Source organism: Meleagris gallopavo, chromosome 28 (genome assembly GCF_905368555.1).
Source record: "Meleagris gallopavo chromosome 28, MGAL_WU_HG_1.1, whole genome shotgun sequence".
NCBI lineage: Eukaryota > Metazoa > Chordata > Aves > Galliformes > Phasianidae > Meleagris > Meleagris gallopavo.
In genome coordinates, this window is record NC_139431.1 from 2,829,402 (window position 1) to 2,856,812 (window position 27,411).

At 52.0% G+C, this 27,411-nt stretch overlaps 1 protein-coding gene across 4 annotated transcripts in view; it reads right to left on the bottom strand.

Annotated features, from left to right (window-relative positions):
• Positions 1-27,411, bottom strand: part of PLXNA2 (plexin A2) — a 178,508-nt gene that overhangs the window by 82,446 nt on the left and 68,651 nt on the right. The window contains exons 1-3 of one of the 4 annotated variants that reach the window (XM_085210208.1): positions 21,838-21,949; positions 7,459-8,691; positions 6,458-6,640 (exon numbers count right to left, since the gene is read on the bottom strand). In XM_085210208.1, coding sequence (XP_085066334.1) covers positions 6,458-6,640; positions 7,459-8,649 — 1,374 coding nt within the window. In that variant the 5' untranslated portion in view covers positions 8,650-8,691; positions 21,838-21,949. Of the gene's footprint in view, positions 1-6,457; positions 6,641-7,458; positions 8,692-21,410; positions 21,710-21,770; positions 21,950-27,411 lie in introns of those variants that run through there. The other 3 variants (XM_085210205.1, XM_085210207.1, XM_085210206.1) reach the window with 3 other exon arrangements.

Genomic DNA, 27,411 nt, shown 5'->3' on the forward strand with positions numbered 1-27,411 from the left:
TCAGCCTGCATCTTCCACATTCTTCTCATTACTTATTTCACAGTGCCATGACCAAATTCCCAGTGCTGAAGGCCAGGCTGGAATGAGCCAGGAGCACCTTCACCCACCGCTCATGCTTTGCAGGACGCTCAGGCTGCAAAGCATAAGGCCTGCAGGCAGATTTATGAGATTAAAGCCCAGCACACGATAAATAATTTAGCAGCATACCACAAAAAATAAGAAATAAAAAAAAAAAACCACCAAAAAACCCCACACTGTATAATAAGCAGGCTGTACCATGCGCACATTCATTTCAAGTGCACATCCCTTTCATCTGCATGCATCTGTGAGATGTAAAGATGTGGAACCAACAGAGAAGGAGCAACCAGGAGGAGGTGTGGGTCCTGGAGAAGCCCTTTCCAATCACTGCTGCTGGTTGCACTTTGAAGACCTGAGGCACACAGGCACCTGCCTTTCTGCTGAGGAGAAGGAAGGGAGGTGGGCAGAGCATGCATCACTGCAGGCATAATGGGCTCCTGCTAACATAGGGACCGGCTGCATCCCAGCCACACCTGCCTGGCACTCCCATAAATATCAGCAGATGAACCAGTGATGGATTTGCCTTTGCAAACTACGCTGTATTTTACACCCTCACTAACACTGCCATTGCCCCGGGCAGCAGCAAGAAGCAGTGGGAGCAGCAACGGGTGGTGAAGCTGATGGTGCAGATGAAGAACAGAGTGAGGGAGGGCAGTGTGGGGGACAGCCCCAAAGCACAGCGCTCTGCGTGCACCTTCCCCTTCCCTCTGAACGTTTGTGTTTTCCATTTTTGCTCTTTTTGCCTCGAGGAGGCATTTATAGAAGCAACGCAGCGTGGTCATCTCGCAGCATTTCCTGCCACACGGGGATTTAAGATGCTACAAATGGACCCAAACTGTGCACTGTTTGACCTCAGTGAGGATCTTAAAAGCCTGCAGTGCAACACGTATCCCAAAGAGAGCACAACGTTCTCACTCACAGATGGAGAGGCAGGAGCCAAGAACGTGTCCAGAGCACAGCAACCTCTTCAAGTTTCACACCCAGAGGGAAGCAGGGAGTAGGCAGCAAAACCACTGTGAATTCACAGAGCAGTTTGGCCTTTCCTGATGTTTTTCACAAACAACAACAACAACAAAAAGCATTACTGAACCACACGAAAATGCTGCTCTGCCTCCAGCACGAACCAGAGGAGGAATAACTTCTGCCTCACTTCATCCTCATAAAGGAGATAATGCCTCCTTCTATGCAAGGTGTGGGGATTAATTATCTTCTAAATACATTCAAGATAAAAAAAACCATGAGTGCACAAGTGGGAGAGCTTCGTGGTATATGTATCCCAAAGTGCAAGGATGGATGCTCAGGGCCATTGGTGAGGACTGGGACCAAACCCCTGAGGTGCAGAACCCACACACAGAATCCCCCCACGCTCACTGCTCCTGTGGCCCCACTCCGTTTGGAAACGAATCAAATGCCATTGTTGCACTCTGCATTTTAAGCTGATTTTTCAAGGTGCCCAAGCCCTGGTAAGAAGCCTCTCATCACCACCTCGTGAGCCAAGGAATGGATTAAAGCTGCCTCCGAGCCCACCTGGTTCCATTTCACATAGCAGCTCCTGTACACCTGCCCCTCAGCTCTCCAGCAGCTCTAAAACACATCCAAAATTCTCCTTTCCTTCATTTTCCTCTGCTAGGCAACAGATAACAGAACTGGGGGAGAGATGCTGGGAGAAGAGGAGCCAATTTTGTGCCTCCAAGGGGCAGTGGGGATGTTCTTGAACTGCTCCATCCCCTGCAGGGACACGGGGTGATACTGAGCATCTGCTGCCACTGCTGCTGTGGGGTTTGTGGGCTGGAACAGCCCCACAGCCTTTGGGCTCCTCTGCACACTGCTGCAACTGTTTGTCCTGAAGTGCTCCAAAATACACGTAGGAGCGATAATTAAGGGTATATTGAAGGATGAGATAAGCATCTGTAGAATGAAGTCAGATAAGGACAGGTTCAGACATGTGCTTCGTTGGGAAAGATCTGTTTTATTGCCACAAATGGAAGAAATTAAATCAGCCAAGCTGAATAAAACCCTCACATGCCAAAACACCACAATGCACTCAGAAGTTCGCTCCCCCTTGCTCCAACAGCTATCACTGCCCTGCAGGGCTCTGCCTTGCTGAGCACCGGGCAGCCAGCAATGTGCACATTTGTGCATGCAGCAAGGAAACGACGAGTCACAGCATCACAGCACAGCATCTTCCTGCAGCACCTTTCCTCCAGACAGATCCCACCCAGCTCCTCGCAGTCACCTTGCACGCTGCAAGCCGTGCACGAGAGCAATGCAGTGGGGATAGGGTGCCCTGGGACTGCAGAACAGCAATTGACAGTTGTTTGTCACTGTCCCCTTCACCTCCAAACTCCCCAGATGCTCCATTCCTGAGTTCTCACGTGTAACACTGAGGCTGCAAAGTACAGAGCTTTGCTTTGTGGAAGCGACCTCTGCATGCAGAGAGCAGCTCTCAGGCAGCTCCAGCTCAATGTATCCCAAACCTTCCAGCAGTTCTTCGGAGCAGGTCAGTGCTGGGATAAAACCACCAGCATCACCGTGCTGCCTTTCCCCACGTTCACTCTCAGCCCGGGAGGCTCAGCAATGCTGCAGGGCTCTGCCTGGCGCAGGCACAGACGGCGCGATGGCAAAACAGCACTTGGACTGTGCACGGTCAGACATAGAAGAGACATTTATTTATTCTTGATCACAAACAATGCCCTCCATTGACAAGCTGAATGAAGGGCACTTCACTGATTTATTAGATCTAATAAGAAGCACACCTCTCGGGATGAAAGACAAGATTGATTTGAGCGGAGAGCGGCGCTGGCAGCCCGGCCACTGTGCTGTGCCTGCTGCCACGGAGCCAAACAGTGCTGGGGGAGAGAAATAAAGGGACAGATTTGCACAAGGGCAGCTAGAACAGAAACCAGGCTTGCAATAGCCTTTCAGCCCTGGAAATGGAGGATGACTCTATTCCTGCAAGCCCTGCTTGCTCCTGCTCCAAAAGAAAAACAGCAAACTCAAAAGTTCTGGAGCAACTCCAAAACGCTTCTCAGGAAACCCCTAAGTCTGCCCTTCTCATGTCTCTGCACCCCTAAATGCAACAAGTACAATTTCCACATCAGTCCCATCCTCCACCGGGCAAACCACATTAGCTGAGTTCCGTGGACGCCGTTTTCCATCAGGAAGAAGACAACTAGCACAGCAGTACTTAGCTTGAGGCCCCATTAATAGCAGTCCTAATTATATGGCTGCAAATTTAATTCATAGCAATGATTAGTGTCAAAATCAAAGGCATCACACATCAATATTGATGGAATTGTATGAAGCCCGTAAACAGAACAAGCAAGCCGACACATCTCCCCCCAGCACCCAGTTGCTGTTAACTGTTGTATTAATGTCTCCTCTAATTTTCCTCGATGAAAACTGCATTACTGAAGGAATTCACTAATCTGAGCAGTTATGTCTCGATATGATACCATTTACCCCAGTCAGGATGCTGAGACCTTGCAGGAGAACCAGACCTTCAAACTGCAGAGAACAGGACCCCACATACCCACCTTATCCGAAGGTCACAGCATTATCAATAAATTTGGCTTTTCACCACTTACAGATAAACACTGCAGTCATTTGCAGCAATTCTCAATGCCACAGGGCTGCCACGGAGCAGGGCTGCTCTGTCACATCCTGTGTACTGTGGGGATACGTGCAGGTGCAGCCCCTGACAGCACCAAGCATCCCCTACCCAAGGTAATCGGGATGGCTGAGCCGGTGCTGCGTGAACACATCCCTCCTCCAGCACAGGGTTTCCATGCAGAATGGATCCATCGACTCATCCTTTTCCCTTAGGCAGCAGCAAAAGGCAGAGGGGTGCATGCACCATTCCACGTGGTGTGAGCTGCTGACAGTCCACAGCTCGGATACAGCCCTGCTGGGGCTGGTTGGGCAGAGAGGGACTGCAGAGGGACAGCGAGACAAGGGGAAGGGACGGAGCTGGGAGTGAAGGGGCCCTGGGTTGGCAGGGACCTTCAGCATCCAGCTCCTTGGGAGGACAGGCTGCAGCAGCCCATTAGAACGGCTGATGGGAAGGACATCAGTGAGATAAGAGGATATTTTCGGTAATGAACTCTCACAGGCAAAGCACAGGCAAATCTGAAAGATTTCAGAGCTGGCTCCCTGACTTCTTCCCTGCAGCTACATAAAAGCCTCTTCTTTGAAATCCCAGGCTGAGCCACCAGCTTGCTTCCCAAGTAAATCAACAACTGCGGGAGAGGGAATAGATGCGAGCAGCGTTCAGCGCTCGGTGCGTAGGTAGACAGGCAGGAGAGGAGAGGAGGCGTTTATCTGGGAATCTCTGGCACTTCCAGAGGTGCACATCTTTACTGTCCTCATTTCACATGTGGGGAAGGAGAGACACAGAAACTTTCATAGCCCTCAGCACGCTGTGTGCTCGCTGAGTGATGTGTCAGCTCTGGGACTACGCTCAGCCCCGCAGACAACCAAGCAACTTCTCTGGATCTAAAACACCTCCACTGTGGCACTGTTCAAGGCGAAGCCACTTCCCACACTACATACGTAAAGATAACCCCATATGCCAAAAAGGAATAGATTTACTAGAAGTGCAGACAGGACCACAAGATACAGAACATCCTCAGCCCCACACAGCATAAGACCGGGCTCCAGCTCTGGGTATAGCAGGGTCCCAACAGCTGACACGTGTGGAGAAGGGCTCTTAACATATGCCACCAAAGGCTGACTGCAATGAATGCCTGGAAGGGACTTGCTGGAGACCTGAGCTCATTTTTTCAATACCTGCTTACCACTGGCTCAAACCACAGGTAAAGCTTGGATCATTCCTGCATCACTCCTCAGCTCCCCTCCTGCCCAGAGGAGTAAAGTGGATGGGCATGAATAGACTAACATGCATCAAAAGGTGGCTGTTTGAGTGGGGCTTCAATGCAGACAACTACAAGGAATTAACTGTGCCAGAGAAAATGCTTCTTCTGTAATCCTACATAATTAATGTCACGCTAAAGTAAATGCTTGGTGTGCAGGCACAAGCTGTTCGCTTTAACTCCCTCTACATGAGGCAACTCCTCTGCTGCCCAGAACACTGAATGGACAGCAATGGACAACAATCACCCAGCAATGGCCAACAACCACCCCAATAATGGCCAACGACCACCCAGCAATGGCCAACAACCACCCCAACAAGTGGCCAACGACCACCCAACAATGGCCAATGACCACCCAACAATGGTTGGCAAACACCCAGCCGTGGCAAGCAACCACTCAACAACGCTCATCAAACACCCAACAACCAGAAACCACACAATGGCCAACATGGCTTGCTGGAATCACAGCAGCAGATGCATTATTTGCAATATGCTGAAAATTCTTTCTCCACCCACACCAGGATGAGCCCCGTGTTCCATGCAGCACCAGGTTGGGCAGGGAAAGAGGGGCTCTGCTCATGCCCCCACGCTCCAGATTTCCTCACTGCACTGAGAGGCACCAGGGAGACTCCTAATTTACTGCTGCTCAGCACTTGTAAAGTGCTGAATGAATATTAATGAACTGATGTAATTAAAATGATGCAGACATTCAAGTGTAGTATCTGCCTGTCCTTGTATCTTCCTGGATAGATGAGGAAGAAATTCCCTGCTGTTTAAGGACACAAAAAATTAACAACCTGCTGTTGATTACATTTGTTAACTCTTTCCCTGGCTCAGAGAAGCAGGGTCTGCATTTAGCAGGATCACCAAATGATGTCATTGACATCTTAGGTTCATTTGAAGGGTCTCACATTCAGCAGACTGGTGGTTGGACTCCAGAATCCTAGAGCCCACCCAGCAGCCCCCAGCTCCTGCTGCTGGGAGAGGAAAACAACGTGGAGATTTTCTTAGCCCTAGGCAAGAGCCCCAGCTTTTGTGATGCAAAGGGTGAGGAATGTTATCTTCCAGGGATCCATCATCCAGCTGTCTTGGGGAGAGAAGTGGGAAGGCTCTGCCCTGAGGCTTGGTTTCCAAAAGCAGCCAAGTTAACCCACTCCCTGACTCAACGTTCTGCCACCCAAACCCAGAAGCCTCTTAAGCTCAGTCTACCACACCAACCACAGAAGAATTATTTTGAAACAACTCAAACCTCTGCAAGATTCCCATTAAACTTTCACAAATAAAAGGATATCTCTGAGACTTCTCACCATGGTTTGCTGATGGTCACTTCAACTCTTTTGCCTCTAGCCACATGAGCCCATTAGTGCTCCAACTATTTCTGCAACAGCCCCACAGACACACCATGGTTCATTGAATGATGAAATGCAAAACCAGTCAAAACCACAACGTGCTGTAACAACTGATGAGAAATGGATCCCGCCTCTCCAAAGCCACAGAAATTATCTTACCTTCTTCACTTTGCCATTTTTAGTCCCCACGAACACCACGCTGTAGCCATTGTAGATGTATGAAGCAACAGAAGTCATCCGGTCCCGGCTAGAGGTGAAGAGTGTCACACCATCCACTGGCACTGAACCACCCAGGGGCTGGTTGATGTCGAGCCCACAGAAATTGTCATCAATTGGAACAGGCTGGAAAGAGAAAATTTAAGGAGATTCTTGTGAGTGAAGCACAAAGCAGAGGGCAGCCCTGGTTCCTGCACAGGAGAGCCAAGGAGGGTGGGGATGTGGGGCTGGTGGGGACACGGAGTCTGCGTGGATGTGAGGTCAGCAGGGGCTGACCCAGCTGCGGACCCTGCATTTTATGGTGGTCTCTCCCATGCAGCAGAATGGTGCCATAGGGCTGCACCGTCATGCTGACTGCAGTCCTCTTGCTAATTTTCCATAAGGGACATTCAGGAATTGCCAAACACTTAGACACAACTGTGAAGGGACGGATCTCCCATGTGCAAGCAAGTGTTCTCGCTTTCCTTTTTTCATTTCATTTAACCCACGTTCATCTCCTCTCAGCAGCCAAACTTAATATGCTTGGCAAAAGAAGGCCCCAGGGATTCTCAAGTCAGCCCTAGAACAATCTGCATGTGAATCAAGATTAGAGAAATCATCTGAATAAAACCACGAAAGATGCAACTGTCATTTGTATTTATCTCGTTAGTTTGCTGATATCAGCCTCTTGCTGCGGGAAAGGTGAGAGCCTGAGGTTGGGAACAGCAAACACTGCCAACAAGCAGCACACCTTCATCCTTATCCACCAGCCTCAGTGCAGTCCCTCCTTTCACTGCCATCATTGATTGTCTGATAACAATACGGAGGAAAAGGTCAATAGGAGGGAAAGGATTGCTACATCCATATTTAGGGGAACTGAGGCACGGAAAGATCGATCCTATTCTGCACCATAGGGCCACGCATTAAAACCAAAGGCTATGACAGCCAACTGCCTGCATCCTCACCGCTTTGGTGCACTGGACATCCTTTCCCAGCAGCCAGTTGAGCTCCAGGTTGCCCTCCCCCTGGTAGCAAGACTGCAGCCGGTCCTTGATCTGGGCATTGACAGCACGAATTGGGAAAACACAGAGCGCGGAGTCATCCGGCGGTTGATGGTACTGCTTCTGTCCCTTGGAGAAAATGGCAAAGAGGACATCCTCCTGGGCTGTGATATTGAGGGATTTGGCCAGCACGTCCCCTGGCTTCGACAGGTAGGCTGCCTGCAGCAGGCGGTACTCCGTGTCCCCCCTGACGCAGCCAAAGGGCAGAGAGACGTAGGAGTGGAATTTGGGGTCATCTTTGCAGAGCCGGACGATGCGGGATGTGTAGAAGAGGTCACTGGCAGAGTTGGAGACGCCCTCCGGGGTCTCTGGTTGGACAGTCAAAAAATACACGAAATTGCCACTGGCAAAGCCGTAGATGTAGAAGATATCAAAGTGCGAAATGAGTGCCAAGGTGTCTGAGGGGATTTTGATGAGGGACGAGACAAAGTCACTGTGGAGCTCATAATCCAACATCGCCGACGACTCTGGGTCGCGGGGAAGCTTCCGGCTGGAGAGCGTGGGGAAATAATCCTGCTTCCCATCCACTGCCGTTCCAATGAAGAGCTTCCCATCCTCGCCCTCGGAGCGCACGATGACGCCATACATGGTGCCTGTCTTGTTGACACTGGACAGGTAATGCTCCTTCTTGTGCGAGGGCTCCACCAGGATGAACAGGTCGTCCAGGCGCAGCAGTTTGCACACTCCTTGGTACAGGCTGCCACAGGCCAGCAGCCGGTTCTCGGAGTAGTCAATGATCAGCAGCTTGTTGACGTTGTTGGTGAGGGTCAGCACCTCGCTGCAGGGCTGCACGATGAGGGGAGGGTAGCAGGATTTGTTGTCCTCCTCAGGACCGGTTTTATGAGCCACTAAAATGGTCAAGTTACCCGAAAGCTTGTAAACCCTATTGATGGCTCCGACGTAAACGGCCCCGGTGCTTTGGTGGACGGTCAGGTGGTTGAAAGTCCAGTCCCGGTGCTCGGAATGGAAAGTGCTGAATGAGGTGCTGCTGGATGCACTCCAGGAGAGCGATGCCAGGAGGAGGCAGAGCAGAGATGCTGACCTGCCATCGCCATCGGAGCGCAGTGCCCAAGGGCAGGTCCTCCTCCGATCCATCCTGGGAATGACCTGTGTCCCAGCAACGTCCCTCACATGGTTCTGGGGGAGAGAAAAAAACGCACAGAGCAAAGGATTAGACCCGGTGTGCCTGCAGATACCATTCAAATTACACTTTCTAATTACACAGTCCTTGAGATAAAGCGAGGACATCCTTAAGCCCAGCCAAGAATTAAGCAGGTCTCCTGACTTATTGGCAAACTGTTCAGGTTTGAGGTTGTGCCACTTGGTTCAGCCCCTGCGTGTTAATGTGTTCTGTGTTTGGTTGCTATAATGTGCACCACTCTGCCACGGGAGGGGATAATCAGCTCCCAGCCAAGACAAAGCCTGCAGTTCCCATACAACCATCAATCTGCAGGCTTGGCTAAAAGGATGCCTCCTGCAGGGAATGTTGTTGGAAGCAACAGAGGAAATAAGAGGTGTTTTCTACCTCTAGGCCCTCTATGATTTAATGTGTGAGCCTGAGGAAGAAGTCTCATGCAAGTAAAAGTGCACCAAGCACCCACCCCAAAGCTCCAACAGCCCCCATTACAGCTGCCCTGAACCAGCAGTGCCCATGTAGGTGGCACCAATGCCAGCATTGCTGCACAGGCTGCAGGACCTCAGTGCCACCACGGGTGTCCCTGGTGTGTCCAGACCTGCTGCTGACCCCATCTTGCACTTCACTTCAGCCCTGCTCATCACCACAGATGCGTTCAACAAATTGCACTTAGAAAACTATCACAAAGTTCTCTTTTATCCCAAAAGCTGCGCTTCCTCCACGCTCCAGGTTGGACAACCATGGGAACCATCCCATTCTGTCCCATTGGCAGATGTTCTCCCCCATCCCATACCAGTATGGGGTCATATCACCCTGGGATGAGGAAGATGATGAGCCACCTTCCTCCATCACATGCAGACCAGGCAGACAGCACTGCATCCGTGCTGGCACCTCCTGGCACCTATCCTGACCCCGTGCAGCTGTCAGAGCCCCCGATTTGATTGATGCTGATCTCGGTTTTGGTATTTAAAATAATTCATGCTGCTGGAAACCCACACCGCGCTCATAAGCGGGTGTCAGCACGCAGCCACTCTTTAGGCTTGTTAACGCCTGGAGCTGGAGACGGGTGTTGTGAGAGGTGACAAAGGAGCTCTGTCCCTGGGCTGCACGTCTCCGTGTCACTGACAAGACAGCGCAGGAGCACGATAATGGGTTTCTCATTCTGCTCAGGGATACGTTTCACCGGCTGCTGCTTCTGTTTTCCAGCTTCATTTCCACCTCTGGCAGGCAGCAGTTCTTCTCTGCCAGCTCAAAGAAGGCAGTGCTCTGATGGTGGGGTGCTCGGGGCAGTGGGTTCTAGGTTATGGGGTTCTGGGATGCATGGGGAGCTCAGCAAAGGGAACGCTGCCCAGAACCAGGAGATCCCACTGCAGGGCTCACTGTACAACACAACTGCTTTTCTGCTGAGGTTGTTTTTTTTTCTTTCTTGGAAGTGAGTTTAAAACACGGCTTTAAAAGCAATCTGAAGCTATTAGTAACACCAGGTAAAAAAAAAAAGAGAGAGAGAGAGTAAATTCAGGGCTACAACATAAACCCAAGCAGCTGAAAGGCCTCAATTAGGCTGAAAGGAGTTATCTGGTATTTAAATAATTATTAGATTGAAGGAATAATCACAGGTCTGAGCTGATTTTTTTCCCCCACTGTCATCCTAATGGAGGCCATAATATTATTATTCAAATGGCCACGGTTCCCATTGAGGGGGGAAGGAACCCGGCTCATTCCATCTCAGTGCAGCAGCGCTCCGCTTATTGCAGCTGTCACTCAACTGCAGCACCACGCTTTGTCATTTGTGGCATTTTATGCACATGAAAAAGAAAAAAAAAACAAAAAAAGGGGGAAATTAAGGCACATACAAAAAAAAAAAAAAAGAGATTCTCTTATGGAAAATGAGGGCTCAAAGGAACAATTTTGGTGCTACGTGTGCAGCAGCTGCCCTCCTGCACGATGCTGCTAGCTGTTGGGGCACCAGCTGCCCTTATCTCTTCACATAGACTCCATCTATCTCCGCCTTCTAGAGAAAAAAAGAGAGAAAGAAGTGGAGTTTGCCCACTTTGTGCCAAGTGAGAGCGCACACGTCTGCTCTCAGCCCTCCTGGAGCCGACCAGGAATGTTCCTGGGAAACGTTTCCAACCGTTGAAGCTGTTGCAGTGATTTATGTCCTGTGAAGACCCAATATTCAGGACATTTGGTGCAGCAGCCCCGTGCACTTTGAGCCCAGGCAGCACTCAATCATTTGTTTGCTTGACACCATCTGCAATGACTGAACAGTTTGATGTGAAGTAATTACATTTTCCTAACACAAAGCAGGGACGAGGGCTCCTAGTGCCTTTTGTTTGCTTATAAAAGGTTCTGACCCCACCAACACTAAAAGCAGGCTGTGCATCAGCAGACAGCTCCGGAATGGCTGGGATAGGAGGGACAGCCCTGCTATCCACGGTGTTCCCTAATATGAAATTGCAAAACAGCAGGGCTGAAAGACACTGAGCTGCTCCTCCAGCACAACATGCAACGCTGGGCAGCAGCCTCAGTGCTCACAGCCCCCCTATAGGTGCAGGGAAAGAGTTAAGAGGTCAAAGCACAGCATTGTGCTTATTGCTTCCTCCAGCCCCTGGACAAGGAAGAGGAGGGGAAGAGCGAAGCCCAGCCATGAAAAGGCATTTCCCTGATAACAAACACGATTGCATGAATTATGCACCCAATTCGGTCATATTGTGCAGACGTGGGATCTTGTTTACACAATGCATACCGGATGAGCCACCTCTTCCCCCATCCCTCCTCCCCCCCCACCTCAATTCTGAGTGAGCATCCTAGCAGTGCTGGGGTGAGGAGAAGCAGAGTAGCACAGAGCTGGGCTGGCAGCATCCCTGGCTTCCCCCAGCCCCGCTGCCTGGCCCTGAACTCGGTACTCTGAGCATTCTGCTTCCCTCTCAGGTTGGGAATGGTGCTCCTGCACAAGAGGCACTCATGTTCAATCAAAGGAAATGCTCTGCTATCAAAAGGGAGTCACCAAGCACAAACCACTGTAGTATAAAGTGTGTGTAAGGGGCTGTGTTAGTGCTTCGATCCCCCTATCCGTGTCTGTGTTCATGAACTGAGCAGAGATTGTTCAGCAGAGCAGAGCCGCTCTCCCCTGACAACAGCGACAAGCAAACACGGGCACAGCTATCTCCAACCACAGGGTAAGCCCTTGCTTGCCTCCAGGATGAGAAGGAATGGCTTTAAGTTGTGCCGGGGGAGGGTCAGGTTGGATATTAGGAAAAAATGATTCCCTGAAAGAGCAGTGATGCATTGACACAGACTGCCCTGGGAGTTGTGGGGTCACCCTGCAGGTGTGGCACATGAGGACACGGCCAGTGGGCACCGTGGGATGGGTTGGGGTTGGAGTTGGAGATCTCAGAGTTCTTTCCAGTTCAAACTCCGTTCGATTATTCAGGGACTTTATTCCCAACCAAAACGGAATTTAATGGAGGGTGACCTCAAGTGCAAGCAGATCAAATGCTTAAACGTTTTGCCCGAAGCGATACAGAAGGTGTCAGTGCCCACTGGTCCCCCAGGTGACCTCTGGCTGTGGTTTGTTCCATGGGAACACGAGGGGAGATCGCAGCGCGGTCACTGAGCTGCAGGAGGAAAGCAGGCAGCAGCATCTGCTGGCCTCCCTCCAAGTGCCCCACAGGCAAATGGAGAGCCCCAGCTTCACATTTAATGGGTCCCCAGCCACTCCATTAAACAGAAATCCTGCACCGGAGCTCCTCTGGCTGTGCCAACACAGCGTTCGTTATCCCCACGCTCCCCCCAGGCAGCCAGATGTATTTACACAGTAGCCACGGTGCTGTTACCTAAGTAAACCAGGAAATGGGACATTTGTTAAAAGGAAGCTCTTCGGTGCCGAATCCCCAACTGCACAGCTATGGATTTCATTCAGACTGCAGCACTGCCATCGCTGTGAGCATGGCACTGCCTGCACGCATCGGGCACGTCCCCACCAGAGGGTGGGTGATGCTCAGTGCCACTTCAGAATGGGATTACATTTTCAGGTTATGAGCAATAAGCACCAAATCAGACCTACACAGCCCTGCCCACGGCACTGCCCGTGGCTGCGCCTTCCCCTGTTGCCCTATTGCACCAGCAGGGCTGCATAAGATGGCCCCAAACTGGGCAAAGCCATTTGGGCACAGCGCAATTGAAGGCAGGAGGGGGCTCGGTGCTGCACCTCCCTGCAGCCAGCAGTCAGAGCCAGCATCCCAGAGCTGGAATTCACCACTGAACTGGAGGGAATTGTCATCCAGACACCGTTGTGATGTTTTGAGGATTTGGAAGTACAGACAGCCCTGATGTTTGCAACCTGCAGCAGGCAGGTGGAGCTGGAAGGAGCCACCAGCACTGGAGAACCCTTCAGGGACCATCAAATCTCTCTCAGAGTGCCTCAGTGTGAGCACCTGACATGAGCAGCAATCGGTGCCAGCTCCATCAGCACCATTAGGGAACAGAGCTCACCTCGTGCAGCCCCTCCTTGTCCCTCCTGCATGCATCTCTGGGTGCTCCATGCTGTTTTGACAGTGCTTTAAGATGCCTGAAAACCCAGCAGCAGCTCAACCCTGTCCCACCATCACTGGACATCATCTCCCCCTCTGCACTCGGGTGTCACCCAGGACTGCAGTTCCTCCTGCTCTACTCTGTGCTCCTCTGCCCTGCTTTTCAATTTCAGCACTCTGGCAGATCGCTGATTAATTCAAGCCTGTTTAATAACCCTTCTGTTTAGATGAAACAAGCTGTCTTGTTTTCTTTATTTGCAACGCTAACTCTTGTTTCTTCACTAAGGATCTTTCTGTCATTTATAAACTTCTGCCTCTCCAAGCAGCCTGACAGTGGGGATGGAGAAAGCATCTGCTGTGGTCCATGCGTGACACTGGCCAGCAGTCACAGCACGGGGGCTGCACACCACGTTCTGAAGGCAAAGCTGTCCTGCACACACACTGCTACTCCCCTGCACTTGCCAGCAGGGCTGGGTCAGACCCATAGCACCCAGCTCCCCACCATTTGGAGGTTCTCAGCTGTCTCCCACCTCTTCGCATTTCAAAGCTGCACTTGTCTGCAGAGCAACTGAGTCATTTCCTTCCCAAATCCAACCTATCGGACCACATCCAGCCAGGCCCGGAAAACAATAAATCCTTCAGGGACTTTTCAGGCCGTATTTCACAGGAATGCAGTGAGAGCTCCTGGCACAGCCCTGAGTTCAGCTGTCACCCACAGCCCCATCCCAAAGCACTGCCTGGGAGCTGCCTCCATCCCACACACAGGAGGGGGAGAAGCTGCAGTGGATGTGGGAATGCAGGAAGGCTGCAGGAGCAAAGCAGCACCAGCACGAGCTGCAGGAACATTTTCAGTTGGTTCTGTTCATATGCATCCGCTTCACAACCACAGATTGACCTTCCAGATCCTGTCAGACATTTCATCAGGGTCACAGAGGGCAAAACCATGGCATAAATCAGTGATTTCTCAGAGGGTGGTGGAACAGGTTGCCCAAGGAGGCTGTGGATGCCCCATCCCTGGAGGCATTCAAGGCCAGGCTGGATGTGGCTCTGGTCTGCTGGTTGGTGACGCTGCACATAGCAGGGGTTGAAATGAGATGATCATTGTGGTCCTTTTCAACCCAGGCCAATTTAGGATTCTATGATTTCAGCTCTATAGGGCCTACAAGCTGCAAAACTGACGCAACAGGGATGAGATGCTTTGTCAAAAGAACTCTATACCTGAAGCAGTTTCCATGCAGCTCTGAGGAACACTGGTGCACTCTGCAGCAGCAATCTGTTCTGCTTCCATCCCCATTTCCAAGGGCAGAAGCAAAACCCAGTTGACTCATGTATAGTGCTGTTAATCAAATGCACCCAAACACAGGAGAAGAACAAAGTGACACAGAAACTAATATTATATCCTCTTCAGAAACAAGATGGCTCGCACAGATAATCTGGCAAAGAGTGGTGTTTGTAATGAAAATTTGGAGAGGATGTAACAAGAATTGTAGGGAGAAGAAATGGGTCAATATTTTGCTTTTCCTCATGTTAAAATTTGCACCTGGGATGAAGGTGCGACGCCTCAGCAGTGCCTCAGGTACCAAACATCACTGCTGAGCAACCCCACAGGGTCACACATTTGGGTTTCTAGATGCAGACTGCCAAAACAGAGCCTGTATCAGGGCTGGGACTGACACACGCTCACTTCCTCCGTGTCTGCAGGGATGGGAACAGTTAAAGCCACACTGCTGGATCTGGGCTCAGCACTGAAGGACTCCAGCTGCACAGCAGCCCCATCCACCACCTCTCCCCCCATCCCAGCACCCGGGCAGGGTTTGTTTTTCCAGACAAGTTATACAACTCCCTTGGAAGTCCTTGAAAGAGCCTCAGCTTTTGTTTTTCTCTCTCTCAGTTTGTTCTAGCACTTCCAGCTCGGCCCTACAAGCCGCGGCCGCCTCCAAGTCAGAGCATTTATTTGGTGGAGCTGATGGAACAGCTTTGCCCCTGTCACACAATTTATGCCTTGAAAAGCCAAGTTACGCCAGCACTTGCTCAGCACTGCATTATGCACCAGCAACAAGCACGGGGCTCAGCCCCTCTCCTCCAGCATACCCAAGTGCTTCCCCGTGCCCCGTGGTTGCTATGAGATCCTAGGGACTGTCTGAACCTGCTGTGACCAAACATAGCTCTGCTCTGCGGGGTCCCCGCGTGCAGGGCCAGCATAGCACTGCGAGGGCTCAGCATGGCTGCAATTAACTCCTCGCTAACTGCAGAGAGAACTTCAGCCCGGAGAGGGGCAGCCTGCAAACCGCTGCCCCAGCTCAGCCAAACAGATAGGATAGAACAGCTCAACCTGCGAGGAAACCTACAGCCACGCTCCTTTCCTTCCCTGCCCCACCTCCATTAAAAATCAAAAGGAAATCACAGGTTTTGTTGTTTTCTTTAACTAACGTTACAGGCTGTGACATAAAGCAGTGAAGGCAGGAAACACGGCCACGGGGGCAGAGCTCCATCCTCTCCTCCCGTTGCTGCGATTTTTTGGGTGGCTGGCGAATGAATGAGCAAAGCAGACAGCCGGCATGTTTTATGGAGTTGAACTGTAACATCCCTGTTCGGCAGCCAACGGACCATTTTCCTGCTCTGACACCAATAAATCTGTGCAGCCACAGGGAACAAAGCCCTTAACATGAGCTGCCTGCACGTGAGCTCTTCGGCCACCTAGGCGAACACCAGCATGCCACGGTCTATAACATCCCAAAATGGGAAATCACCCTTTTCAATAGCACAAAGGAGAAGTTTTAATGCTGCCACCAATGCACACAGCCCCACAGTGTCACCTGCTCAGTGACAGCCAGTTCTAGAGCTGCAGAGCCCCAGCACCGCATCCCCAGATTATGAGGATACAGGCAAGGCAAAGCCTGAGAGCAAGCAAGAAGCAAACAGAAAGAACCCCAAGCCTGCCATAAGTATTACAACGACTCTCAAAATGCTGGGGCTGACACGCAAGGCTGAAACCTCAAAACGCACTTTGTGGAAGCTTATTTCAAGACGAATAGAGCAAAGCACTGAACAACCCGTGCGCTGCCAAGTTTCTGTTCTCCCCCTGTTGAGTGCTGGTTCCACAGGACTCAGTGATGCTGACCCACAACCCCTCTCCCAACCTATCCTAGGGATTTCTGAGTGCTCTCTTATTAAGGATGCACTACAGAGGAAGCTCCTGGTAAATGTCCCCGGGCAGTGGATCTGTTCCCAGCTCCTGGCTGGAAGCACGAGGTGCTGCCGTGCTGACTCAGGGCTGCCACATCCCGCTGCCTTCCTGCCCAGCCCGCATGGAGCCGGGGGGGTTCCTGTTTTCCCCAGCAGCACTCAGTGCCCTGAGATGCAGCACAGGGTGCTCACAGCCCACCCTCGTGTGAGTTAAAGCTTCTGTTTTTCTAACGCTGTCTGCAGCCAGCCGGGAGCTGAAAGCAAAATATGCTGTTTCCTTTCACCTTCCTGATAGGTGCAGGACTGCACCCCATAGCCTGCATGGACTGCAACCCATTGCTTCACTGGGAGATAACGAGGAGCTAACAAATTCCCTCTCCCAGTGGAGAGAGAACCCTAAGGGCTTCTCCACGGTTGGTGCAGTCCATGGGAGCACCCACCCTTGGTCACTGCTAGGTGCCATCCCAGCTCCCGTGCCATGCTGGCTCTGCGCAGTGCTTTCCAAATAGGGGTTTTGCAGCTGTACCTGTGCCCAGCACAACAACCCCACAGAGTCACCCTCCCACAGCCACAGCCCCACTCACCTCACTCCAGGGGCTGGGAGGGGGGCTGAATGGGGGGCTGCCCTCCCTGCCAGCTCTGCCCCAATGCTGAGCCCTCACACAGCCATGGCTCCGTCGCTGAGCACAGGGAAAGCAGCAGTGGGAGGTGGTGAGGTGAGAGGTCAGGGCAATATTTATTCAGACGTCACCTTTCACTTTTATGGAGTGGGGAAGTTGCGCCAGAGCAGGAAAAGGGCTGCAAGGAACAGTCCCACCTGGGAAGCTGCTGTAGCAGTGAGCGTTGTGGTTCTGGAGAAGAGCCTGCAGCAGAGCACTGGGCCCCCAAAATGTGCTTGGGGTTGTTCAACCCTCCCTATCATGGAAGGCTGAGACCCTCTCCATGTGCCCCATGCTTTATAATAGCCCTGGCCATCCAGAAGCCCATCACACCAACAGGGATTTTAAGGACAGGAGATCAGGCACACAGTACAGGGAACTACAATAGAAATGCATGGGCTGAGTGACAAAATGCCTCCAGCAGAGCCCTGCTCCTTGGAAGCACCACTCCTCTGCCACGCAATGGGATGGCACTGAGCACAGTCACACCTGGAGCTGCCAGTGCAACTGCATACAGGGCCTGGTGGGCTGGGAGCAGCAGCACCTTCTGTGGGCAGAGCACAGGGCCCACTTTGTGGGGTTGCCCATGCTGTCACACCACCCTCTCAGATAATCTGAGCTTTTCTTTTATAATGCGACTGATGCCTTTTATCTCCTGCTCTGAATGCAATTTTAGCCCAGGCAAAGCAGGATTAAACTTTCAGAATACGATACATTTATCAGCACCTCCCAGTTCAACTTCACCCAACCAGAAATCTCGGCTAGAAACAGGAGATGGGATCTGTCAGACAGCAGGAGGGTCACCTCACCAAACCACATCCCTCAGTGCCACATCACCACAGCTCCAAAACACCTCCAGAGACAGCGACTCCACCACCTCCCTGGGCGACCTATTGCAACGCATCCCCATTTTTTTTCTAAGAAGAAATCTACCCGAATTCCTCATTCTAGGCAGAGCTTCCTCCTGGAGAACCGGACCCGCAACCCCCGGGGTGCTGCGGCCACCGCGGAGCGCAGCTGCGTCCCGACCGCGCGTCCCCGCTCTGGTCCTCGCATGGAGCATCCTCCGGAGGGTCCCCTCTAGCGGGTCGAGGCGGTACTTCGGGTCGAGGCGGTACTTCGGGTCGAGGCGGTACTTCGGTCCGCAGCCCCTCCGCTGTCGAGGACGAAACGGTGCGCACCCGGCAGCCGCTCCCCGCTTCCCTCCCCGCGGCTCCACACTGTGAGATCGCACACCGGGTGCTCCCCCCGGTGATGAATGCTGACATGCAGAGGGTGGTGGGCACACAGCTCCACAGGAGCTCGGCAGCACTCTGCTCTCTGCCCGGCCCTCTCCTTTTGGAGTGGTGGCAGCTCCCTACCCTCCCCCCCCCCCCCAGCCAAGCTGGTTAAGAGATTAACACTCTAAAAACCCACATTTACTCTAATTAGCCATGAAATCTTTGTAACTAAGAGAAAAAAATGTTTCCCTTGAGGGATTTCTGTCCATTCATCACTGTCTGAACTGCAGGGGAGAGGGAAAAAAAAAAATAAAAGAGAAGGGGGAGAGAGGGGGGGAAAAATCCTCAGATCTAATGAATTAATGGCTGAGTGCCCCGAGAGAGAAGCGGGCTCCTGCACAATGTGGGCCCCAAAGGGATGTTCATGGGACGGTGATGGGCTGCCCATGGGTTACCCCGAGTTATTAGGGAGTGGGCACACAGCACAACCAGCCCCTCTTGGCTGCTGCACAGGGAGAAAAGAGTTGTGGGGTTGAGAATCCTGCCACAACTTTGGCCCATCGATATTTCATCCCCCTGGAATAAGAACGATTATTTTCCTGCCAGCGCTTTTCTTGTGTATTTTAAATGTGTCACCGCCTTCCACTTTCTCCCCCGTATGTGTTTCTTGTAACAGGCGCATGAAATAAAGATTAGCTGAATAATCAGCAGTGCCTGGAGATGGGCAAGGGCTCAGGAGCACATTGCCACAGGTTTGGGCAGCTCACACCCCCAGATCCCAGCAGAGACACTTCTGTCAGCTGTGACAGCCCCAGCTGCTGGCAGGGAGAGCCTCACATATTTTTTGTTCGAGCTGCAGAAGGGCCCATTGGGATGGCTTGCTCCCTGCCAGCATCAAGCAGCGTGGAGGTGTGGGGCAGCAGTGGGGTGCTGTTATACAGAACAGCTCAGCCCGCTCCTCCAGAGCTGCTCACAGCCTCCCCCAAACTCAGGTGCTCCGGAGGCACAGACAGCCCTGCAGGAAAGCATCACCGAATGGGAGCAGCTCTCCTCCTGCAGCCCTCTCCCCCGTAGCCCTGCAGTTTCTGGGTGTCAGGCTTTTGCTTTTCCCAGCTCAGCTCCTCACACAAGCTGCCTACTGCATGAGACAGCCCGCACCCACGTTTGCCACATCGCTTTTGGGCAATTATCCCAAGAGACGCTCCAACCTCCCACATTTGGCTGCAACAGGAGTTCCTGAAGTAAAGCCTCGGAGCCGTGGTTAACTGGAGAAGATATCACACATCCCATGCTTCCCCGAGACACCACAGGGTCTGCACTGCAAACTACTCCAAATGTCATTGCCATTTAGCTGCTTCGCAAGCCAATTTGTCACATACTAATGTAATTTGCTGCAGAGAGTTAAAGAGCACAGGGCAGCAGCAGTCACCTCTCTCTCAAGCTCCCCCATCCAGCCTGGATCTGTTTTCCCTCCTGCATCTCACCGAAGTTAAGAGAGGCAGAGGAAACCTCAGGGTTAATGCGAAGAGCGAGACAGAGTGATAAGAGCACCAGGAAAAGCTGTTTTTATCATAGTGGTGGGTTGTGTGCAGATATGATGCAGCATCTGTTACCTGCTCCTACTGCAGAAACTTGTTACAAGCCAATCCCACAATTAATTACATCAAATAACGCTATCAAGACAATGAAAAGTAAATGGTGTTACTTTATCTTCTTGCAGTGGAGATGGTTAGATGAGCCGAGGATGGCAGGTTCTCTCTATGAGCCATTTCCCAACAGGTATATGTGAGCATTACTCATCGCCTGCACCAACTTTCCCAATTTAAAGCCGTTTTATCTGTTTCCCTGAACTGCCCCAATATCACATTTATGCTTTGAGAATCCTCAAAGCGACAACAAATGGCCAAAAGGACAGCAATAAAGCAAAAAAATCACTTTTTAAAGGATCTAACACCTCGGTGTTAAAGGGGAAAAAAAAGAAAGAAAGAAAAAAAAAAAGCCAAACATCTGTTCCGAGGATGGCACAGATTTCTTCTGAGGGATCCATCTCTGCTCTAAGTAGGTCATCTGATTTAACTTCCAGAGGCATCGTTATCAGTGAAGCCACCCAGCCAAGGGCAGCCCAGCGCAGCTCCCCGCAGCCAACTGGGATCTGTTGGATGGCTCCAAACCACCACAGCAGCACTGAGTGCTCAGCACACGGTGAGGAAACCCTGCCAGCATCACTCAGTGCATCGAGGCACTCTGTGAACTTCATTCTCTCACCTCCCAGCCCGTCCCTTGAACTGCAGGTCACAGACGGACAGGGCTGAGGTTTATTTCTCCCCTCCGCCACTTACTATTCACCTCACTTTATATTAACCTATTGACTTTCTGATACCCCTCAGAACATGGATTAATTGAGTATCATTCACTTCACCTCCAGGAACGAGAAGCATTGGCTTGAATGGAAATAAAGCCACAAGGCCCGGGCATGGGATGACGGGGGGGTCAGGGGCACAGTGATATGGGGGGCTGTGGGGCTTTGGGTATCACTTAGGGCTGAGATTTCCCAAAAGAAGCAGGAATGCATCCCCTGCCATCCCCCAGTGCCTCTCAATGAAGGTCTCGCAGGGATTTAGGGAAGTTTTAGAAGGGTCTGGTTATTATCTTTTTTTCCCCTGAGATTCGGGGGATGCTTTGAGGAACCCATCCATGCCGACGGGAACTTTCATGGACAGCAGTTGGTTCCGATGCACCGAGAGCTCCAACCCACGACCGAGCGGTAACAAACGACAACAAAATTCCGGAGGAACCATCCGTCTGTACGGCGCTTACACACAAACCCAACAGAACGGGAAGGAAGGATGGGAAGGTGACCAGGAATCAGGCAGCTCGAGGGATTTCTCCATCCCTTCCTCAGCCGCCGATGGGAGCACCCCGCGACGCCGCTCGCAGCGCATCGCCAGCCGCCGGCAGCTCCCGGAGGGCCGCCGCCTCGGTGCCACCCGCGCTGCGCGGCCGCGGGGCCGGGGAAAGGGCTGCGGTCACCCGGGGCCGAATCCCAGCCCCAAGCCGGTGATGCTCCGTGGAGCCCCGCACCCCGGGGACAGCCGCGGCTCCGCCAGCCCGACCCCTCACTCACCGCACCGCTCCGTCGCCGCCGCCCGCCTCCTCCTCGGGTCTCCCCGGCTCACGGCGGGGTAATCCACGCAGCCCCCGCCAGCCTGAAAACCCGCAGCCGATCGCCCGCCGCTCCTCCGTCTCCCGCAGCTCAGCTTCGCGGCTCAGCTCTGCCCGACAGCGGCGGCGGGGGGGGCGGGGGGGGCCGGCTGCCCTCCGCCCTCCTCCCCGGCATCCGCCCGCTGCCGAGCCCCGCGCTCCCTCCGCCGCCGCCGAGCACCGCGCTGCGTTCCGTTCCGATCCGATCCGTTCCGCTCCGCTCCCCCCCTCCGCCCGCCGCCGCCGCCGCCCCCCCGCGCCGCCCCCGTTCCCCGCTCTTAACCCTTCGTCCGCCTCTGCGCTGCGCGGCGCGGCCCCGGGAATGGAAACGAGCAGCCCCGTGGGTGCACCTGAGCCTGGGAGGTGCTCGGGGAGCGGTGCTGCGCCGACGAGAAGCCCTAAGGGTTGCCCGCCCCTCGGGAGGATGCGGCTCCCCGAGCATCAGCACGCCCGGGTGGGGGAGGTGGAATTAAGGGCTGCCTCCCCTGCCCCACGTCTCCTGGGTCTCAGCCTCCCATCGGCTCCGGGAGGAGGAGAGCGGAGGCTCCTGGTCTCTGTTCCCAAGCCCGAACTCGGGACACGCTCTGCACCCAGATCGGCAGGGTGAAGGACGCCGAGCTCCGTTCCTCACTTTCCCCATCTGCAGAACGGGCTCACGTTGGCAACTCAGTTTTCCCTCGAGGCCGCATCAGCTCCAGCAGTCTCTGCTATATGTGCTGTGCTGATTCCCTGAAGCCACTGCCATCACCTCTCTGTGCTGCCGGAGGTGGGCAGAGCCCAAGCACAGCTGCGTCCAGCTGACAGCAGGAATCCTATGGGCACCACAGCTCAGGTGGGATCCCTCCCTGTGCCCCAATGCTGGGGCCGCCTGGCACCTGGGAGCTGTATGGAACCCAGAGGCAGCAGCTCGCCCTGGGGCCAGGCAGGTCCCCCATGTTCACCCCCCGGTGCTCGGGACAATGCTGCAATGCAGTGCACGTTAGGAAGCCGGTCTGGCTCCAAGCAAGTTGCAACATTTACCATCCTACAAAAAAGATTTTCCTTTCTAATAGTGCCCGTGGAACTCTCATTGGAACATGGGAACACTACCCTGTGTGGCACAGTCAGGAGCTCGGCCTCATCTCTTGGAAGAGGGTCCCCATGACATCGTTGAGGCTCTGGAGCAGAGCATTCTGACACCTTGGAGAGATGCTAAGTTGAAGCTGTTTAGCTCAGGAGAGGGAGCAGGAGACACTCAGTGGATGGCAGCACTGGTTCCTTAGCAAGCTTTTCTCTTTCACTGTTCTCTCCCTAATACATTCACTATGCCGTGCATTCACAACAAATGGGCACTAAATCCTATTCCAAATACCACCCCTGGTTAAGTGCACATCCCACCAATGCAGTCCCTCCTGTTGCAGAGAGCTGCACAAGGAGGTCAGAGCCTCTCAACAACCTTTTCTCTCCTCCTTGCAGGACTGTCTGTGTCCTGTCTTCTGTTTCTTATTCATTGATAGTCAATTATTTTCATATATTGGAGAGTCAGCCCTAATTACAGGCTGGGGAGCAGCCCTGGACTTGCAGAGCAGCTCACATGTGGGGTGTGAGCAAAGGGGAGCATGTGAGGAGCCAACAAAGCAGCAAAGCAGGTGGAGATCCACCTCATTCTGCTCAGGTGACAGAAGTGCTGCTTGCTTAACGACTGCTCTGTGCTAGCAAGCATTTTTGCCTGAAACAACGACTGCAAAACTTTTCTGTTGACGGCTGGATTCACATTTTTCTGAAAAGTGCAACGGGGGCCAAGTACTGGAATCCAAGTCTGGATCCATAGCAGAGAGAAGGACCTGCCTCTGTCACACGGAGGCGAGCACTGCAGGATGGGATCTGTGCCCCAATGACAAAGCAGCCTGAGAGCTTCAGTGAAGGATCAGCCTCTGCCTCTCGCCTGCGTATTTACCATCGCTCTCTGTCCTCCCCTTTGATAAACTCCTTTGCTTCAGAGCTCAGGGGTCATGAATCTGTCTGAGCTGTGAGCAGCCATCCTCCCAACCCTCAGCTTCCTGTGTTCTCTAACGTGACTCTGTGCTTTCCCTCTGGTGCTCCTCTGTGTGCCTGCAGATGCAGCAGGACCCGACGTCGGTATTCACTCTGTATTAGCCATTCCAAGGGCAATACAACAAGTTCTGCCTTTCCCTCATTTCCAAAGCAGGAAAATCTCTTTTTTATGTTCCCTCTGTGTCCCTTTAGGACATTGAGTACAACCCGAGCTGCTCAAGAGCAGCCGCTGCTGCTGTGTGCGGCGAAGAGCTCCATCTGTAGGCTCCAGCTACAGGTACAGGGATCAGCATCATCTTTAGGGCCCAGCTATAGGAGCAGGGATGAGCACCATCTGTAGGCTCCAGCTATAGGTGCAGGGATGAGCAGCATCTATAGGTCCCAGTTACAAGCGCAGGGATGAGCAGCATCTACAGGTTCCAGCTACAAGCACAGAGATGAACACCATTGATAAGCTCCAGCTACAGGCACAAGGATCAGCATCATCTTTAGGGTCCAGCTATAGGTGCAGGGATGAGCACCATCTGTAGGTCCCAGTTACAAGCGCAGGGATGAGCAGCATCTACAGGTCCCAGCTACAAGCACAGAGATGAACACCATTGATAAGCTCCAGCTACAGGCACAAGGATCAGCATCATCTTCAGGGTCCAGCTATAGGTGCAGGGATGAGCATCATCTGTAGGTCCCAGGTATAGGGGGAGGCATAAGCACCATCTACAGGTCCCAGCTACAAGCACAGAGATGAACACCATCGATAGGCTCCAGCTATAAGTGCAGGGATGAGCATCATTTATAGGTCCCAGCTACAGGTGCATGGTTGAGCATCAGCTAAAAGCTCCAGCTACAGGCAGAGGGATGAGCACAATCTATAGATCCCAGCTACAAACACAGGGATAAGCACCATCAATAGACTCCAGCTACAGGCGCAGGGATGAGCATCATCTATAGTCTCAGCTACAAGCACAGGGATAAGCACCATCTATAGATCCCAGCTATAGGTGCACGAATGAGCATCATCTACGGGCTCCAGCCACAGGCACAGGGATGAGCACCATCTATATGTCCCATCTATAGGCACAAAGATGAGCCCAACCTACGGGTCCCAGCCATAGGTGCAGGGCTCTGCTCACCACCAGTTGATGCACAGCTGCCAGCTGACAGCTCCTCATTACTCGTGCCATAGCTATCAATGCAATTTTCAGCAGAGCTAATAATTATTCAGCACTAATCACTACAATAGAAGAATCATAGGCAGTTATTTAGAAATGATTGTTTCCACTCAGTTATTACCTATGACAGCGAAGGGAAATCTCAAATAGTCAAACCCACATGCATATGGGAAGCTGAGTGAAAGATCAATGGGAATTTAACCAGCACTTTATGCTATTCTTCCTTTTAGAAAAAACTTGTTAAGTAATTTTTTCCTCTACTGTTCATAATCTCTTGGTGTGAAATGGAAAGGATTTTTCTCTTCCTGTCCTTAGAAAAAGGAAATCCTCTCCTCACCCTTCCTCAGATTTCCTCATAAATGTGAGCTGCACTTATTGCAGTTCTTGTCTCCGAATCCCCTGGTTTGAACTGAGATGAAATTAACTCCGAAAGGTTTTCTCTTTCTCAAACAAACCCTGTTTTCATTAAGTCCAGAGGCAGCAGAACAGAAAGTCCCAGCACCTGAGTTACAGAGTGTCTTGTTACTGTCAAAAACACAATCGCTGACAACATCTGTGCTGAGGTTGTGTCAGAAACTCAAGGTGCGGACAATGTGCCATTTTTAGTTGGCTTCCCACCGCCAAGAATTGCCTCAGCTGGAAAAAAATAAATAAATAAATAAAGCTGATCATAGAGCGGAGAGCATAAAATAACCCTGCAAAAACACCGCTTTGCTTTGCTCCTTGAAAAACAGACAAGCACAGAAAGTGGTCGTTCTGCCCATCACCAGGAGGTAGCTCTGTGGGATGACCACTCAAGGTCTACACCCCACGTAGAGCTGCTCCCTCCCATCGTGCTGCCAGTAGTCCCTGCACCCCAAAATGCACCAAACTGCTCCCAAGAAGGGGCAGCTAAAAGGCTGCCAGCTCTCTGTGACACTCCTTGGGAAGCAGAAAAATTCTGATCTGTGTTCAGCTCGCTCACATTCATTGGCTACAGCAGGCACAGCAAGACAGAGTTGATTTTGCTGTCATTGGTTTGTCTACATTATTAATTATTTACTAATAACAGTTGCAAACAAGCCCGCTGTGCTCGGGGCAGCCATTGAAGATTTCCAGCCTATGTTTGTTCTGCTAACAGCAGAGGCTGCAGGGAAAAGACTGCACAGTGCTGAGCCCCCTACACACACAGCGTTGCTCCCTGTGGCTGCTCAGCATCCCCAGTGCAGAGGGCTTTCCTCATCCTGAGCACCAATGGCTGTGAGATTAACAGAAACCCTCCAAAATAGCACTGTGACACAAGTGGTCGATTTCAGTGGTGGGTGTCCTAAGTTTGTATGGGAATGGGTTGGGTTGGGCTGTAGGGCTGGGTTGTTGGGTTAAGTTGTAGGGCTGGGTTGTTGGGTTGGGTTGGAGAGTTGGGTTGTAGGGCTGGGTTGTTGGGTTGGGCTGTAGGGATGGGTTCTTGGGTTGAGTTGTAGGGCTGGGTTGTTGGGTTGGGTTGGAGAGTTGGGTTGTAGGGCTGGGTTGTTGGGTTGGGCTGTAGGGATGGGTTCTTGGGTTGAGTTGTAGGGCTGGGTTGTTGGATTGGGTTGTAGGGCTGGGTTGTTGGGTTGGGTTGTTGGGTTGGGCTGTAGGGATGGGTTATTGGGTTGGGTTGTTGGGTTGGGTTGTAGGTCTGCATTGTAGGGGTGGGCTATTGGGTTGGGCTGTGTTCTTGGGTTGTTGGGTTGGGTTGTTGGGTTGGGTTGTAGATCTGCATTGTAGGGCTAAGTTGTTGGGTTAGGTTGTAGGGCTGGGTTGTTGGGCTGAGTTGTTGGGTTGGGCTGTAGGGCTGGGTTCTTGGGTTGAGTTGTAGGGTTGGGTTGTTGGGTTGGGTTGTAGGTCTGCATTATAGGGCTAGGTTGTTGGGTTGGGTTGTAGGGCTGGGTTGTTGACTTGGGCCAGTGGGCTGAGTTGTCGGACTGGGCTGTTGGGTTGGGTGCTCTGCAAAATCTCCAGTCTAAAGAGCCCCATCCCAGTATCCTGCTTAAGTTTGCAGGGTTCCCCATTCCCCAGTGCTGGGTTATGCATGTTGAAGGTGGGCACAGTGATTAACGAGCTGCTTCAGCAATAAATCTGTTCTGTGCACTCGCTGTAGCTTGTTCATTGGAAATCTTTAGTTACTTCATCATAAAGAAATGAGTATTTCAGGCTTCCTGTCCTAATGAACATAAAATATGAAGCATATTGTCAAACATGCTGTAGCTCTGCCTTTTACTCTACAACGTTCTTTTTAATTTTTCCTGTAGGCAGTGTTTATTACTAACAACAGAAAACTAAATTATTTAAAACCCTAATTTCATCTGATTTTTTCCCTCCTGTCTGAGCAGATTGAGATTTCTTCACTGGGTAATGGGTGGGAGGGGGATGGAGCTGGAAGCCCTTTGATTTGTGGCTCTGTGATTGTTAATCTTCAGCTGTGAGTTCTGCAAAGCATTTTGTAAGTGATGGAGGAACGCAGAGCCCGACGTCTGCTTATCGTTTCACGCTCTTTTCAGTATTTTTTAGGAGGTCTTTTTTTCAGGAAAAGGAGGGAGGGAGTTGCTCATAGTCAACAGCAGACAGAATTTGAAAGAAACTCCTCTTTCCTCACAGCATTCAGGCAAAGTCAGAGAAAAGCAGAGCAGGTACAGGCTCATTTGAAATGTTTTTGTTACCAGTCTTGATGCGTTCACTAAGAACACAGACTCTCAAAGGTGG